Source organism: Odocoileus virginianus, chromosome 27 (assembly GCF_023699985.2).
Source record: "Odocoileus virginianus isolate 20LAN1187 ecotype Illinois chromosome 27, Ovbor_1.2, whole genome shotgun sequence".
NCBI classification, from domain to species: Eukaryota; Metazoa; Chordata; class Mammalia; order Artiodactyla; family Cervidae; genus Odocoileus; species Odocoileus virginianus.
The window spans coordinates 34,470,576-34,486,513 of NC_069700.1; the positions used below are offsets into that span (position 1 = coordinate 34,470,576).

The 15,938-nt window shown below is 42.2% G+C and overlaps 1 protein-coding gene across 5 annotated transcripts in view; it reads right to left on the bottom strand.

Moving 5' to 3' along the window:
• ANKS1A (ankyrin repeat and sterile alpha motif domain containing 1A) overlaps positions 1-15,938 on the bottom strand; it is a 164,594-nt gene that overhangs the window by 91,081 nt on the left and 57,575 nt on the right. For 3 of the 5 annotated variants that reach the window (XM_020888683.2, XM_020888686.2, XM_070456553.1), the window contains exons 2-4: positions 6,129-6,209; positions 3,840-3,996; positions 1,652-1,714 (exon numbers count right to left, since the gene is read on the bottom strand). In XM_020888683.2, coding sequence (XP_020744342.2) covers positions 1,652-1,714; positions 3,840-3,996; positions 6,129-6,209 — 301 coding nt within the window. The remainder of the gene's footprint in view (positions 1-1,651; positions 1,715-3,839; positions 3,997-6,128; positions 6,210-15,938) is intronic. The other 2 variants (XM_020888684.2, XM_020888688.2) reach the window with 1 other exon arrangement.

Sequence of the window (15,938 nt, forward strand, 5' to 3'; positions counted from 1 at the left end):
CCTTTAATCAGAGCTTTATAAGCTAACTAACCAACCAGCAAGTGGGAAACAATCACTTCAAGGTGTCTCCCTGCAAAACAAAACCCTGAATGGACCAATGGAGCAATGTCACATTAAGTGACCCCCACTAGTAACAAAGAACAAATTTCAAAATGGCCTTTCAGAAATGCCACATGATGTATACCTCTTAAAATCAGAAACTCAAATACTACTACTAATCAGATATTTTTACTTCATGTACATGATCTTATTTGAACTCCAATAATCCAGCCAATTAGATGGTAAACCCCATTTTACAGAAGAGGAAACTAAAGCTCAGAGAAATAAAGTAACTTGTTCAACTCAACACCAGTAAGTGGTACCACAGAATTCATACTTGGATCTGATTCGAAAAGAAAGACCTTGATCAGTGAGGGTTTTCCACTATGCCACACTACCTCCAAAAAAAAGAAGACAGAGTACCCACCCCTCTTGAAGATTAGAAAACAGAATTGGAAGTGTGGGTAAGAACAAAAGCTACCATGTTTCACCACCCCAGATCAAACTGCCTCTCCACCATTAGGGCCCGAGAGCTGAGGGCAATTTCCTGCAGAGACTGCTGAGGTCCAGCCCATAGGGAGCTCATTTGCTAAATCAGTGTCTCTTACTGAAAATCATGAAATGTCTGCCTTGCATTTGGAAACACACAGAAGGACCTCACGTTTCCCTTCCCAGCGGCTGCTGAACTCAGAGCAAGTGAAAGGGAGCTGATGTGAACAATGCAGTGACTCAACCAGACTCCAGATTGTTGCCAAGAAGCAAACCTCATCTGGATGAAAACCTGAGTCAAAAACAGCAGGTGAGAGTGCAGAGAAGAGAGGCTAACATCATCGCCCAACCCACCAGCTCCGCCTCCAGAGGCAGTCGAGGCCCACGGCTGGATGTTCATCACTGCGTCAGCCCGTTATCTATCCCAGCCGCAGCGAGGGGGGCTCAAGGCCAGTGCCCCGCTTGGCCTTGCAGCTTCATTTCCTACTTCTGAGCTGTTCTAAGAGCCAAGAGTGTCCAAGCAGAGAAAGAAGCTATGGCCAGGGAGAAGAGACTGAGGCTTTAAACAAAGATTCAGGTGCAAACTCAAAGAAAAGAGAGGGAAACCACACCAGCAGTTTTTAAAGGTAAAACAGAGTCACCCACGCCCCTCTGCCACACCCTCACCACAAGCTACGGAAAATCAGGTTCCACCTCAAAAGAAATATAAAAAGCAAACTTAAAAAAAAAAGTTAATCTAGGAAGTACAATTAAATCATTTTCTGACATCTATAATTGCATTTTTCTTTTTGAATTTAAATGATTTTAGAAATCATGGTAGTAAATTATGCCCATATATGGTCCCTTCTATTTCCCCATTTCTGCCACTTCTAAGCTTTTCAGACATTACAGGAAAAACACCCAACCTTTCCAGAACTGGTATGGGTTTTAAAAACAAAACCAAAACCCACTGAAGCTGTGTTTTCCCATTCCCAGGCAAGCCAGAAGCAGATGGGCAGAAGCGGACAAACGTCAGGATGATGAAGAAGAGTCTGAGCGGACAAGAGTGGAAGCTAGAGAGGACTGAACAGAAAGTGCAGCTTGGAGAAACGATGCAGAGAAAGCCTGGCAGCAAAGTACACACCTTGGCATTGATATAAGGGTCAAAGGGGCCGTACTTTTTGAGTTCTTTGATCTCAAGAGCATTCTATAAAAAGGAGAGGAAAAGAAAATGTGATGATAAAATGGATGAAATATATCAATGCAATGCACAGCCCTGAGGGGCCCACAACACTACACCAACTCGGATCTGTCCTCTGGGTGCCTCGAAAGGAAGTTAACGGAGAAGACAACCTCCAGGTCACCTGTCATCACCTCTCTTGCCCAAGCTTCCAACTGGAGCAACATTAATAATGGTTTTTAATAAATCAGTAAAGTACTTGTAACCACTGCCTAGATACATTAGTTCCTTCGAGCTCTCAGAGGTTGTGCACAGCCCCTGCCCCACCCACCTGCCTGCCAGATATGCAAAGCACAGGGGCCAGGGTCCCATCTAAGACACTCCAGGCGGGAGGTGGCTGTGAGCAGGTCAAGCTAGCACACTCCAGTGGCTCAAAAACCCAAGCAGCTGTGTTCCAAGGCAAAAGTGAGCAAAGAGGATTAGGAATGGTGGCTGAAAATTTCTTCAATGAAGAGGACTTTACTGTGTGATTTTTCAACTTTGAAGGATACTGGTTAATAACAAACCTCTTTAAAATATTTCCTCCAGGTAAGAGCAATCACCATCATGTTAGCCAGGAGAAGTAAAACTGCATTTAGGTTCTAAAAAGGCAGGCTTAAAGAAATGATTTTCCTTCCTAATGTTATAAAACAAACATCCTCATCAACGATCTGGAATGTCTGTTGCTCACCTACCCAGAAAATACAGCCTGCAGGGGGAAGGGAAGCTGATGAACAGCTACACACACTCTCTCTCCAAACAGAGAGGGCTGGGAGCACTGCAGCAGTCTTCTCGAACCTCTCGGTGACTCAAGAGACTGCTCTGCTCTGAACAGCTCACTGAGAATGCACATGGTCCTGCTGCCGGAGGGACTTCAAGAACGGTTTCCTGGTTTTTTTGAAGAATAAGCCTGATCTAATCCCAGAGGCCGCTGAACAACCTCCTCTCATCAACATCATTAGGAAAAGAATCCTAAGTTTACTGAGAAAGGGCAGCATCTCTCACATTCAAGCACCTACTTTAGAGCAGAGAGGAAAAGAGGAGAATGGCTCGTCATAGAGAGAGGGCCCACCTCCTCTCAAATCGACACCAGCTCAGACCCAAACTAAAGGGAGTTACACTTCATGAGAGGCTGGTTTAGAACTTCATAATTCAAATATAAATTTCCCAAAGGACTACATATAAAGAAGAGGAGGTACAGTCTAAGAGCACCTGAATCTATGGCCAGTGTATGGGGTTTCTGCTCAAAAGCTGCCTTTTTTATTTTTTAAGAATACTCTCTGCTTTGTCAAAGAATGTGGTGTTTTTTGTTTTTTTTTTTACTTAAAAAACCCCAAGTATTTGGAAATTAAATGTCCACTTTCAAATGATGGGTGTATCTAAGAAGGCATAACAAGGAAAATTAGAAAATATTTTTAACAGAATAAGAATGAAAAGAATATCTACCAGCATTTGTCATAGGCAGCTGAAGCTGCCCAATGTAATGAAATACACTACGGAACCTTGAATAAGGTATGAAAACAAATAATGGACACTAGCATATAATTTTGTGAACATGAACAAAATCTGTACTTTGGTTAATAATACGGTATCACTTTAAGAATGGTCAGTCTTAAGTGAACATTAAAGGACACCATTGAAATGATCTTCATTCTGCTGTGTCACCTCTGGCCTCCACTTACGTGTCTTTGTGAGTTCGTTTTTCAGCTACAGCATGCATTCCTCCACTTCTGATGCACACAAAACAACATGGTCCCCACAGTTCTGACACGCACTGACGTGTTTTGGTTTACCAGCTCAAGTTGCACAGCCGCGTTGATGGCATGAACCCACCAGTTTAAAATGAACCCTGGACAACTGTGCAGGATGTGCATTATTTCCAATCTTGTGCTCTGTTACAGTACTATTCCAAATCTGCATAATTCAAATGCATACGAAACACACCCTTCAAGGTACAAGGTCTCTCTGATTCACTAAAAGGAGTGGCATTGGGAAGAGGGGAATTACTCTTAGGCCAGGGAAGAGCTGGTTCCCTTAGATCTGAGCTGTGGACCTGACATGGCTACCAAGGTCTGGCTGGAGCTGCGTGGAGAAAGCGTCCCTTCCTTCCAACCTGTTCATTGACTTTGGTGTGTGACGGCCCTTGATGGATGAGCAACCGCACTATCTGGGCGTCTCCTTTCCAGGCTGCCAAGTGCAGCGGATAACAGCCTTTAGAGTCAGCCACGTTGGTCAGCGCGTCGTTCCTCAGAAGAACCTCGACCACATCCCTAAAAGGCAAAAATCGACCTTGAGTTGCAGAACCCACAAGTCTTTCCTACCAACAGCTCTGCACGTCTGTGTAGCATGAAGCCCTTTCACAGAGAGGAGCTCACCTGGCTCCCATCTCTACCTGAGCTTATCACCTGATTCTTCCTTTCAATTCCCCGACTACTTGCGCAGCTGTTGACAAGTGGCTGAGTCATCTTGAACCACACCCCACTGACTCTTCACCTCCTGGTTTAGATGTTTTCTAGACAATCCATTTATTTTCCATTATCTTGAAAAAGTCTGGTTTCCTTATTTGTGATGCTGAAACAGCATTCAGGGACAGAATTTATATAAAAGTAGTCATGCAAAACAAATATCATTATTCACCACATTATTCAAAACATTTGGTGAGAGGGGAGCTGGAAATAAGACAGGCAGAGCAGACTCAGAGTGGCTGCAAACATAAACCTTAACCTTATGCAAACATAAACATAAACTTTTGCAAGCAGAAGACACATATGGTATCACTTGATACATCCAGAAAGGATGACTTGGCTTCCTTCTTGGTGACACCACTAATTAAGCAAATAAAAACATATAATTATCCCCATGCACATGAGGTCCAAGAAAATCCCCACTGTAAATAAAAACAGAATATGGACATGAACTTGGCTAACAAGCTACAGTCATTTAAGTCCAAGATCCACTTTAACTCCGGCTACCCCACTATTTAAGGGGGAGGACGTCTCTACAGATTACATTAGCTTTGTCTAAGATGGTTATAGAAAAGACTGCACTACAGAAAACAATCATGTTTAACATATCTTAGGGCTTCCCTGGTAGCTCAGCTGGTCAAGAATCCACCTGCAATGCAGGAGACCCCAGTTTGATTCCTGGGTTGGGAAGATCCCCTGGAGAAGGGAATGGCTACCCACTCCAGTATTCTGACCTGGAGAATTCCATAGACTGTATAGTCCATGGGGTCGCAGAGTTGATCAGAACTGAACGACTTTCACTTCACTTTAGAAAAGCATATTGGAGTCATTTTGTTGTTGTCATTGTTTAGTCACTAGGTAATGTCTGGCTCCTTTGTGACTCTATGGACTGTAGCCACTGAGGTTTCTCTGTCCATGCGCTTGGCCAGGCAAGAATCCTGGAGTGGGTTGCCATTTCCTCCTCCAGGGGATGTTTCTGATTCAGGGGTCAAACTGAAGTCTCCTGCATTGGCAGGTAGAATTTTTACCACTGAGCCACCAGGGAAGCCCATGCAGAGTCACTTAGGCTGGGCCCAATATTGTGACAGTGACACAGAATACCACAAGGTGGCAGGGCCCAGCTCCCTGCTCAGAAAAGTCTAAATGGTCCCAATAAACTCTTTTCTAAAAATTAAACTTCTACTGCTTATCTTTTCTAGTATTAGGCCTCAAACTCTCACCAGCGCCCTCTCTTCTGTTCCGCTCCGGTTTTCGTTCTTCCAGCAAACCTACCCCCTGCACCTGCACTCCCCGCTGGGCCTGCCCCTGCTCTGGGCCTTCCCCTTCTTCACTGAAGGGCAGGGCCCTCTTCAGGCTGCCACAGCACACCTCCAGAGAAGCTTCCACACCAATCCATATAAACATCCGAATAACTTCCCTACACTCACAGAATTAAACAGGCCATGTTATTTGTGCATTTCTCCCTCGAGAATGGCTCCTGTTGTGTACAAGGCTACTTTCACGAGGAAAGAGTGGCAGGCAGAAAGATAAAGGAAACAGAAAAATTCTCACAACCACTCGATCTCTTTTCAGCTTATCAACAGGCTGGTTACCTGGTAGACTATCCAGCCCCATTACGCTCTAGCGTCCCCGAATCTGAGCTTCTTACTCAGATCACTGTATGGCGCTGATCCATTTCAGAGGGGAAAAGAAGAAGCTTTTTTTTTTTTTTTTTAAGAAGAAGCTTTTTATGTTATTTTGGAGCAAGGGTTAGGGAACGAGGTTTAAAGTATACACTAAACAGCGACTCAAGAATTCTGGACAGACTAAATTTAGCTTTTCTCTGTTCTTCAGCATCCCTGCTTAGTACATCTTTAAAGGAAGGAAAAAAAGGAAAAAGACAAGCTAAGGCCTGAGTTCTGAAGAGTGGGGCAGGAATATAGCCCATTAATACTTACTTATGGCCATTCAAAGCAGCATGGTGCAGCGGTGTATACCCAGTGCTGTCAACACAGTTCACATTAGGCCCTCTCCAAATGCTGTAGGAAAGACAAAAAGACTGAAGTCAGAAACCGAATCTGGAGGCAGCTAGCTGCTTGGGAAAAACTTCTGTGTGGTGTTTAAGCCAGCAGGTTACTTCCATATGACTCCTGATACAGGACAGCAGCTATGCGCTACAGAAGCACACGGCACTGAGGGTACACCAGTGGTTTCCGGAACAAGGAGTCAAGTGTCAAGACAACACCATCATCATCTCAGCGCTTGTTTTCCTGTATCCTTCTCCTCACTGGTAACTTCTTTATTCATTCAGTCTGGGACTCGTGCCTCCGAAAACTGTCAGGCTTATAAGAAATGGCCTCTTTGAAAGGTCATCAAAAATAGCACTGAATCAAACCACTAGTCAGTTGTAGGTACTGGGCACTCACCTCTAATGCTGGTGACTGAAGGCTGGAGAGACCTCAGCATAGACCAGACAGATTACCAGGATCATTCGACCACAAGGACCAAAATCAAAGAACCCACGTTCGTAAAAGCACCCAGATACGTGTGTTAAGATGCAAGGGACAATTTTGCCTTTCCTTTGTGAATATGTCTTACTGGTAATAAAAAGAATAACAACAGAATCTACATGAGCACCTTACTTGAATCAGAAATACCATACTAAGAAGGTTGAAATGTCACCTCATTTAATCCTCGAAGTCTTAATTCTGACTTCTGTTTCATACCTTAACGACACTGGCCAGAACTTCTAATATTAAGTAGTACAGGGCAGCCTTGTTTCGTCCTTGATTTTGATGAGAACACCTCTAACGTTGTTGGCAGTTGGCCTGAGGTAGACATTCCATAACATGTAAAGGAAATATCTTACTTTTTTTTCCTTTTAAAAATGTATTAGAAATACTGTTTAAGTGTTTTTACCTCTATGGATAAAATCATAGTTTTTCACAATGAACCAAGCAAAATGTTATCAATAGCTTCCTTAATATTGAGTCATTCTTTCATTCCTGAAATAAGCCTTATTTGGCCATTATCCATTAGGGTCACGTCAATGAATTCTATTTGAGAGCATTTTACTTAGGATTAGGATTTTCACATCTGCATTCGTAAGTGAAGCTGGTCTAAAGTTTTTGATTTTTTGTGCTCTCATTATTGGGTATATCTGTGTTAGATTTAAGTCACAGATCACCTGGGCAGCTATCTACCTATTTCTATATTCAGGAATCACTGACATAGAGCACTAAAATGATAAAGAATCACCAGTAAAACCATCTGGGCCCAGAGACTTGACATGCAGACATTGGAAGCAGCATTATTTATAACAATAAAATATTAGAAACAGTCCAAAAGTCCATCAATAGAGAAATAATTATAATAATTAAGGTGTAGACACATAGAATTAAGTACCATTTATACTGCTATCTAGTAAGACAGAACAGAGATTACAACATAATGCTAAGGAGAAAAAAGAAACAACATTGTAAATACTGTAGAGGAAAAATATATATGAGAGATTTATCAGGATAGTGGACTGGGTACACAAGCTCACTCCATCTCTTATCTAAAGTTGTGTGAAGTGAAACAATTTCTACCCTATACTACAGATAACTGACAGACATAAAATTGATAGATCCAACCCAAGAAAATAAAAAAAAGAAATGTTACCAAGTAACTGGCAACACTGAGAAACTCCTAAAAGGCAAAAATCAGAAAGCCTAGATCTACAGAAACACAATGTAGAAGAATGAAAATTAAAATTATCATATACTTCTTTTTGCCTATCAGCCTGACAAAAAATAATGACATTAGCTTGTTAAAGATCAGGGAAACAAACTCTTAAATTCAACTGGTATGAGTTTAAACTGGTGAATTCCTCTGGGAATACAATTTGGCAGCATCCACCAAAACCAAAAATAGGCATTCACTCTGGGCCAGCAGCTCCACTTCCAGGCAACTATCCAACAGAAACACTTGTACACGTGCACAAAGACACATCCTTGTACAGGATTGCTTCTCTGTAGAGTAAGAACTACAGACTTAATGACCACCTATAGATGGGCAGTTAAACATCAGGTACACCCATAAAATAAATTATTACTTGACAGTTAACAACAACAAAGGAAAGACAAGAAAACAAGTTGGACTGTGTGTCCTGACAAGGAAAGATTTTGTAAGATGCACTGTGTTACTGTGAAGTGGAAAAAAAGAAGTCATGTATAATATATAAAAGATGAGGCCTCATTTTAGACACACACACACACACACACACACACACACACCCATGGATGGCGATGCAGAGAGTGCTGACCAAGTGCGGAGAGTAGTTACCTCTGGGGAGGGGCCTCATTTTAGACAGACACATACACACACACACACACCCATGGATGGCGATGCAGAGAGTGCTGACCAAGTGCGGACAGTAGTTACCTCTGGGGAGGGGCCTCATTTTAGACACACACACACACCCATGGATGGCGATGCAGAGAGTGCTGACCAAGTGCGGACAGTAGTTACCTCTGGGGAAAGGAGGTATGTGTTGGGGAGGCGCTGCAGCATATAGTGAAGGAGGACTTTCAGTTTCTACTCTATATTCTACCACACCATTTAGAACACAGTGATGAGAAGGCATTCACGTAGTGGTCTTTTTATAAAGTTTTTTAAATGATGGGAAGGAACCCACATACAGGGAAAAGAAGAGCAAAAAATCAAAATAGTAACAATAAATGGTTATATATGTGAGACACAAGTCACTTTAATAAGTATGTAAGTATTTGGCTTAAAAGCTGAAGATAAGTTTTAAGTGAAAAGAGAGGACACGTGTACTCTGACAGCTAAGTTCTCTGTTCACTGTCAGCTAAGGAAGCGCGTGACAAGGTCAGGAACTTGAGGAACTTCCTGGCGTCCTCCTCTTCCATTAAGCTTGGATTCCTGTAGCATCTTCCAGACTAAGAGCTATGAGCAATTATATCTCTTTGTCACACTTACATCTCAATTCCTAAACCAAAAATTATAAACCCATGCCTGACAATGAATAGAATGTTGGAAAGTGAAACAGATCTAGAAAATTTAGGAGGTAGACTTTTCATATTTAGAGTCAATTTGCCCCACAAAACAAAACATCATCACTTTTCTATTATAAAACAGGTGACACTGAAATCCAAAAACAAATTATTTGCCCCAAATTATAAGCCAAATCACTGGCTGATCCAAAACTCTCATTTAAGGCACTCTTGGTCTTTAGCCAAACAGGGACTTTTGTCGTGATCTAAGTGGACGGCAAGATGAAGTGATGATGTAGTCACACAAGGCCACACACAATAGCAAGGTGACTGGAATAGACAAGAGGAACTGGGAAAGAGGAAATCCTCACACGGGTTAGAGCAGCTGGGACATCAGATCTGTTGGCTTCCAGTATCATATTAGCAAGCTGCTACCTTTTCAACTTTCTCAATTCAGGTTCCAAAGTAACCTTAAAACTAAGGTTTAGGGACCTCCCTGGTGGTCCATTGATTAAGAATCCGCCTTCCAATGCAGGGAATGGGGGTTCAATCCCTGGTCAGGGAACTAAGATCCCACATGCCCCAGGGGCAACTAAGCCCGTGCACCATCCACATGCTGAAACAAAGACCCAGTGCAGCCAAGAAAACCCAAAGAAGAAAACAAAAACCCCGGACATGTAAATGGCCCTTGCTTTTAACGACAAGGCAGAACTGTGCAACTCCTCTGTCATTTTCTAACTTTTCCCTCTCTGGTTTAGAGGTGGTTAAGCCTGGATATCCCATTCCAGCACTAAAACTATCTCAAAACAATGAGAAAAGACAAGGCAGAGAGATAAGGAATTTCCTGCAAGAAGCTGCAGCTTTCCCAACTTGGTAAGACCTTTCCCCCTCTTTTTTCTCTAACTAGCATTTCCTCTAAATGCCTATCTAGAAATTTGAAGGAATGGGGAATATATTAAATAAGACCTAAATGACAATGGAGAACTGTCAGCTCTCTGTTTGGAATCTTAGCCTCAGACAGGATGGTAGTAACATCCCCCTCCACCCAAGCTTCTTCCTTTTTGGAAGCCCAAGAAAAGAGCTATTTACAATCTAGGTCTTCCTCTCTATCGCAGCTGTTCTATTAGGTTTTTCTAAAGCAGTACCAAAGGGCCACTCACTAACAGACAAGAGCAGAACACAATGCTCTAAGAGAACCAAGGGAAAAACAAAAACAAAAACCTAAAAATGGCACAGGAGATTCCTAAACATCTAGTGCACTGTCACCACAGCACTGATTAGACTTGACCTTAAACCACAGGGAAAATTCTTTATGCTGTGCTTCCATGCTACATAGTTAAAGCCCTTTATGTTTCTAAGAGCACAGCAGTGTACAAGAACTGCCCAAGGGCCACCAGTTTGCAACTTTTAACATTTGGTTTTTCCTAACCTGCGACCCCAGTGTGACATGATCTCCATGCAACATAACAAACCTGCTACTTCATATCCATTAAAAATGGCCACAATCTCTTGATGGGACATGTAAAAATATTGCATTTGACATGTTTTTACATAAAACAGAGACAGAAAAACTATACACTGAAACCAAAGTGGCCAGACCACCTTCATCTGTGACTACTCTGTGGGATCAGGATCAAATGGTGTCCCGTTCAGTGGCTCCTAGCTGGCAGCAAGCTTGCTTCATGTGGTCCAGTCACCTAACTAATAACTTTACAGACAAGTAATGGTATCTCAGTGGGCTGGCAGGGTCCAATCCAGTTCAACTGAGTATATGTTCAGGCCCCATCTTGCATAGGCCAGAGTGCTACATAGTCTCCACCCTAGAGGAGAGTGAGGCAGTCACACAAGTAAACAAATGACAACACAGTGCGTGACATTCTGGAAAGTATGCAAAGCGTAGCTGAAGGGGAAATGGGAATAAGGGAGGCCCTGCAGAAAAGGAAGACATCTGAGCTGAGCCTTTAAAGCTTAGGCAGAATCAGCCGGGCAGAAGCAGCAAAGAGGAAACAGGCATCAGGCACTCTACTCAGTGCTCTGTGGTGATCGAAACGGAAAGGAAATCCAAAAGAGGGCGCACACACACACACACACACACGTAACTGATTCACTTTGCTGCACAGTAGAAACTAACACAACATTTTAGGGCAACTATACTCAAAAAAATTTTTTAAAAAAAGAGGAAACACTCAAATTCAAGGTCTCCTTAGTAGCCCCAGCAAACTGGGACAAATGCAATTATCAATACTTTTAAGTAACTGGAGCATGATAGTGAATGTGTGGATGGACAGGTAGGCACAGCCAAGTCCTGAAGGCTCCTCTGTGCCCCTGGAAAGCGTCAAGCAGGGAGCAATCAGACATGTATTTTAGAAAGGTCTTTCTGTTGACAGCTGGGGAGTCATCTAGACGGGAACCTAATAATCTGTCATTCACTATACTGCTGTGATGTCTGAAATGCATCACAACTGGGAAAAATCATCACGCTAAGCATTTCCAGAGATGGTGGAGACCAGACTAACCTGCAAGTTAGCGATTTGGGCATGAAGTGAGGACCTGAACAAAGGGCATGGTAGGGAAGATGGAGAAAAAAGAAAAGATTCAATAGAAAAGACAAGTTCTGGTGACTAAATGGGGAGGGCGCAGTAAACAATTCAGTGGCTAATTAGAGAGTAAATTAAGGAGGAAAAGTAGGGTTGATTTGTTTTGTGATTGTGACAGTGTATGTTGCGGGGCAGGCAGAGGGAGTTTTGTTTTGGATTAGTTGAGGCTGAAATGAATTTGACTCCCACGTGTAGATGTCTAGTCAGTCACTAGGTAGATATGATGGTCTAGGCTACCCACTCCAGTATTCTTGGGCTTACCTAGTGGCTCAGATGGAAAAGAATCTGTGTACAATTCGGGAGACCTGGGTTCAATCCCTGGGTCCGGAAGATCCCCTGGAGGAGGGTACAGCAACCTACCCCAGTGTTCTTGCCTGGAGAATCCCCATGGACAGAGGAGCCTGGCGGGTTACATTCATGGGATCGCAAAGAGCCGGACACGGCCGAGAGACCAGGCACAGCACAGCACGTGATGGCATGGAATGCTATGGCTACATGATCAGTTTAAATGACAACACTCAAATGTTGACATGCATGCATGTTGCCCTTGTTCAACCCTTACAACCATACTATGGCATAGGAAAGTATCAGCACATTATTTCCATCTTATAGGTAAGAAAACTGAAATCCAAATGCCTTACTGATTGTCACACAGCTAATTAACGTAGAATGGAAAGAAAATCCCATGTCTGACTTCTAATGCATGTTCCTTCCAGTTTATTCAGGCTCTCAACCTTGAGTGTTGAGACAAAACAACTTGAACCATTATGAGTCTCCTCCTGTATTCTCAGGAAGTCGAAGACTCTCTGAGCACCAAGGCAGGACCGGGCCTGCTCCATCACTGGTTCTTTGAAGAGGAAGCTATGGCAATGAACTTGAAGGGGAAGAGAGGTCCTCAGCAGCTCTCCATCAAGTCTTCATTAGATCATTAAGGTCTAAACAGGAGGTTGTCTCATCAGCCTTTTTCTGCCAAAGGCATTCACTGTTTCCCTCTTTTGGTCATTCCTGCAAAGGCAAACTTATCACTGAACCTCAGAAAGAACTGGCAGTTTTCCAACACAATGAAACAGTGTCCAAAGTCCATCTAATTTTACAAAAACTTCATCTTACTCAAGTGAATTTGACACATCCTTACTAAAATGCTTTCCACATACTTAACTGTTGAAAGGAGAGAGAAAAAAGAAGCCACTCTCATTCTAAGAGAAGTTGGTGATCTTTGGAGAAAGACAAAACTTACAGACATGAAACAATCAAACCCAAAACAATTTCAGTTAACTGGGAAACACTGAATGTGTATTTTTATTTCTCTTCGATCCTCATTAAAATGAGGGTAAAAACAAAAACAATAGGAGGAAAAAAACAATGAACATTAAAATGGCGGTGTTTTTAGAAGATGAAAAGTAGAGAAATTAGCAAAGCTGGAAGAATGAATCCCTGCAGCCAGAGAAGGAGGGCCAACTGACCAGGGAAGGCTCAAGGATTAGAGGCCCTTGCTGGCCCAGGAGCCCAGGGCTGAGGAGGGGCTGGAAACGAGGACTCAATACAAATTCTACTCAAGGCAGCGACAGGCCACCGGGTCCCCGGTCACATCCAGGGCAGCCAGAAGACTATCATTTCTGCACCCAGGCAGGAGTGCTCGGATGGTCCGCCGTGTCCAACTCTTTGTGACCCGTGGACTGTAGCCCTCCAGGCTCCTCCGTCCATGGGATTCTCCAGGCAAGAATACTGGAGTGGGTTGCCATGCCCTTCTCCAGGGGACCTTCCCAATCCAGGGGTCAAACCCAAGGCTCCTGCATTGCAGGCAGATTCTTTACCATTTAAGCCACGAGGAAACTTAAATAAAAGTGACAACCAAGTATCCTGATACATTTGAGGAAAGCAAACATGAAGAGAGAGAACACAAAACAAAATAAAGGGACTCAAAGGAACAGAAATAAGAAACCAAATAAAACCTCAACCAAAAAAACCTATTATAACACAAGAACAGGATTAGAAAAAATTACATCAGTGTAAAGCTTTTGGAAGTTAAAAACATGATAGTAGAAATATAAATTTTTTAAAAAAGAAATATAAACATAGAGCTTGATGATAAAGCTGTGTAAATCTTTCAGAAAGTGGAACCAAAAGAAGAGATGGGGAAATTCCAGAGCAAAGATAAGAAAATTAGAGAACCAAAAGTTCCAGAGAAAAGAAAGTGGAGAAAATTATCAAAGAAATAACTTAAGAAATTTTCCTAGAACTGAAGAATGTGAACTTCCAGTTTAAATAGTTCATCCTATATTCAGTACAAAGAACAATTTTTAGAAAGACCCATGCCCCCAAGGCACACTGAAATTTCTAAACATGTGGGATAAAGACAATATACTTTCCAGAGGGAAAAAACAGTTTGCATACAAAGGACTGAGTGCATCAAATCTTCGATAATTTCAAGATTTTCACAAAGTCTTACAGCTTTCATTTTTGGAAGCTATAAGACAAAAAAGCAGTACTTTCAAAATTCAAAAGTGAAATGATTTCCAACCCAGAATTCTATAGCAGACCAAAAATCAGTCAAGTATAAAAAGAGAATAAAGATATTTTTAGACATGCAGAGTCTTAAATTTTACCTCCCACACACCCTTTTATCAGGAAGTGACTGGAGGATGTGCGCTACCAAATGAGCAAGTCAAGAAAGAGGAAGACAGGCATCCAGGAAACTGGACAAAAAAAAAAAGGCAAAGGGAATAAAGCATGGAATGGAGTGAGCCTCGAGAATACCCAGCCATCCTGGAGGGTGTGGGGCTTTGGGGATGCAGGAGAACATGAAACTGACAAGATCAACTGACGTGTCCACCTGGGACTTGGAAAGGAATATTTAGGGATTTAAAATTTATGGCTGTAGTTTAGGAATTAAGAGTGAGCTGGATAAGTATGGCTGAATCCCTTTGCTGTTCACCTGAAATCATCAAAACATTGCTAAGCATCTATGCCCCAACATAGAAATAAGAAGTGTTTGAAAATGCCCCTCAGTCCTGCTTTGGCTGCATCCCACACAGCGTGATGGCGTTTTCATTTAGTTCAGTTACTTTTTTAATTTCCCTGAGACTTGTTAATTCATGGATTATTTACAAGTGTGTTGTTTAGATTCTAAGCATTTGGAGATTTTCCTGTTGTCTAATGTTACTGATTTCTAGTTTGATTCCGCTGTGATCAGAAAACACATACCAACTTTTGTCTTATGTAGCTTAGCATATGGTCTATCTTGGTATATGTTCTATAGGCAATTGAAAAAAATAATATGTATTCTGCCATAGTTATATGGAATGTTTTTTAAATGCCTACTAGATCTTACTTTAAAAAAAAGTGAGCTAGATATAGGAAACTCAGAACACCACCAAGACAGGTAATACAAGAAAAAAAAAAGAGAATGAGAGAGAAGATTGTAGTATACTAATGGGTTTGACAGGTGAGTAATACTAATAGCCATAATAATATAAACATTAGATACTGATGTAACTAAAAACTGTAATATATCTGAAGGATGAAGGGGGAGGCAGTAAACCTAGCAAGTGAAAAAAAAGCTAAACCCTGCTCTTCCGTAACAAAGATAAAATTCTAAAATTTTAAAATCAAGAAAGCAGCAAAAGCATAGTAATCAAAAATACAGAAGAAACACCTGAAACTCAGAGCCAAGAGCTGGAAGTGGCTGCTTTCCCAAAAAAAGAACTCAAGTGGGCATAACTGGCCCCCTGTTAAGGATGGTGCAGAAACGATTCTGACACCACACGTCAGGGTGAACAAGTCCTCGTCACCTGTGAAATGTATATTTCTGGTCACCTTGGCTTTTGGGGCCATGTGTTTTGTGTTCCAGATGTGTGATGAAAGGCAGTGACTTTGAAGGGTTTATTCCCTTGCGAGAGAGAAACACAGTGGAAAGGCAATGCCCCATTTTAAACTTACAGGTGATACACAAGCAACCTGGTAGGATGACCTTGTTCCACAACACTAGCGAGGAGCTCCCCCTCTCCTGCCAAGAACAGTCTCCTGTTTCTAGTGACTTAACTGCACACAAGCCACACCACACCACACACACACCGGCGAGCTTCTGGCTGTTAGAAACCTTATACATTCAGTCCAGCAACTGCTAGTTTCAGTCATGGTACCCAGATCGGGGAATGGGAATGGAGGCAGGAGG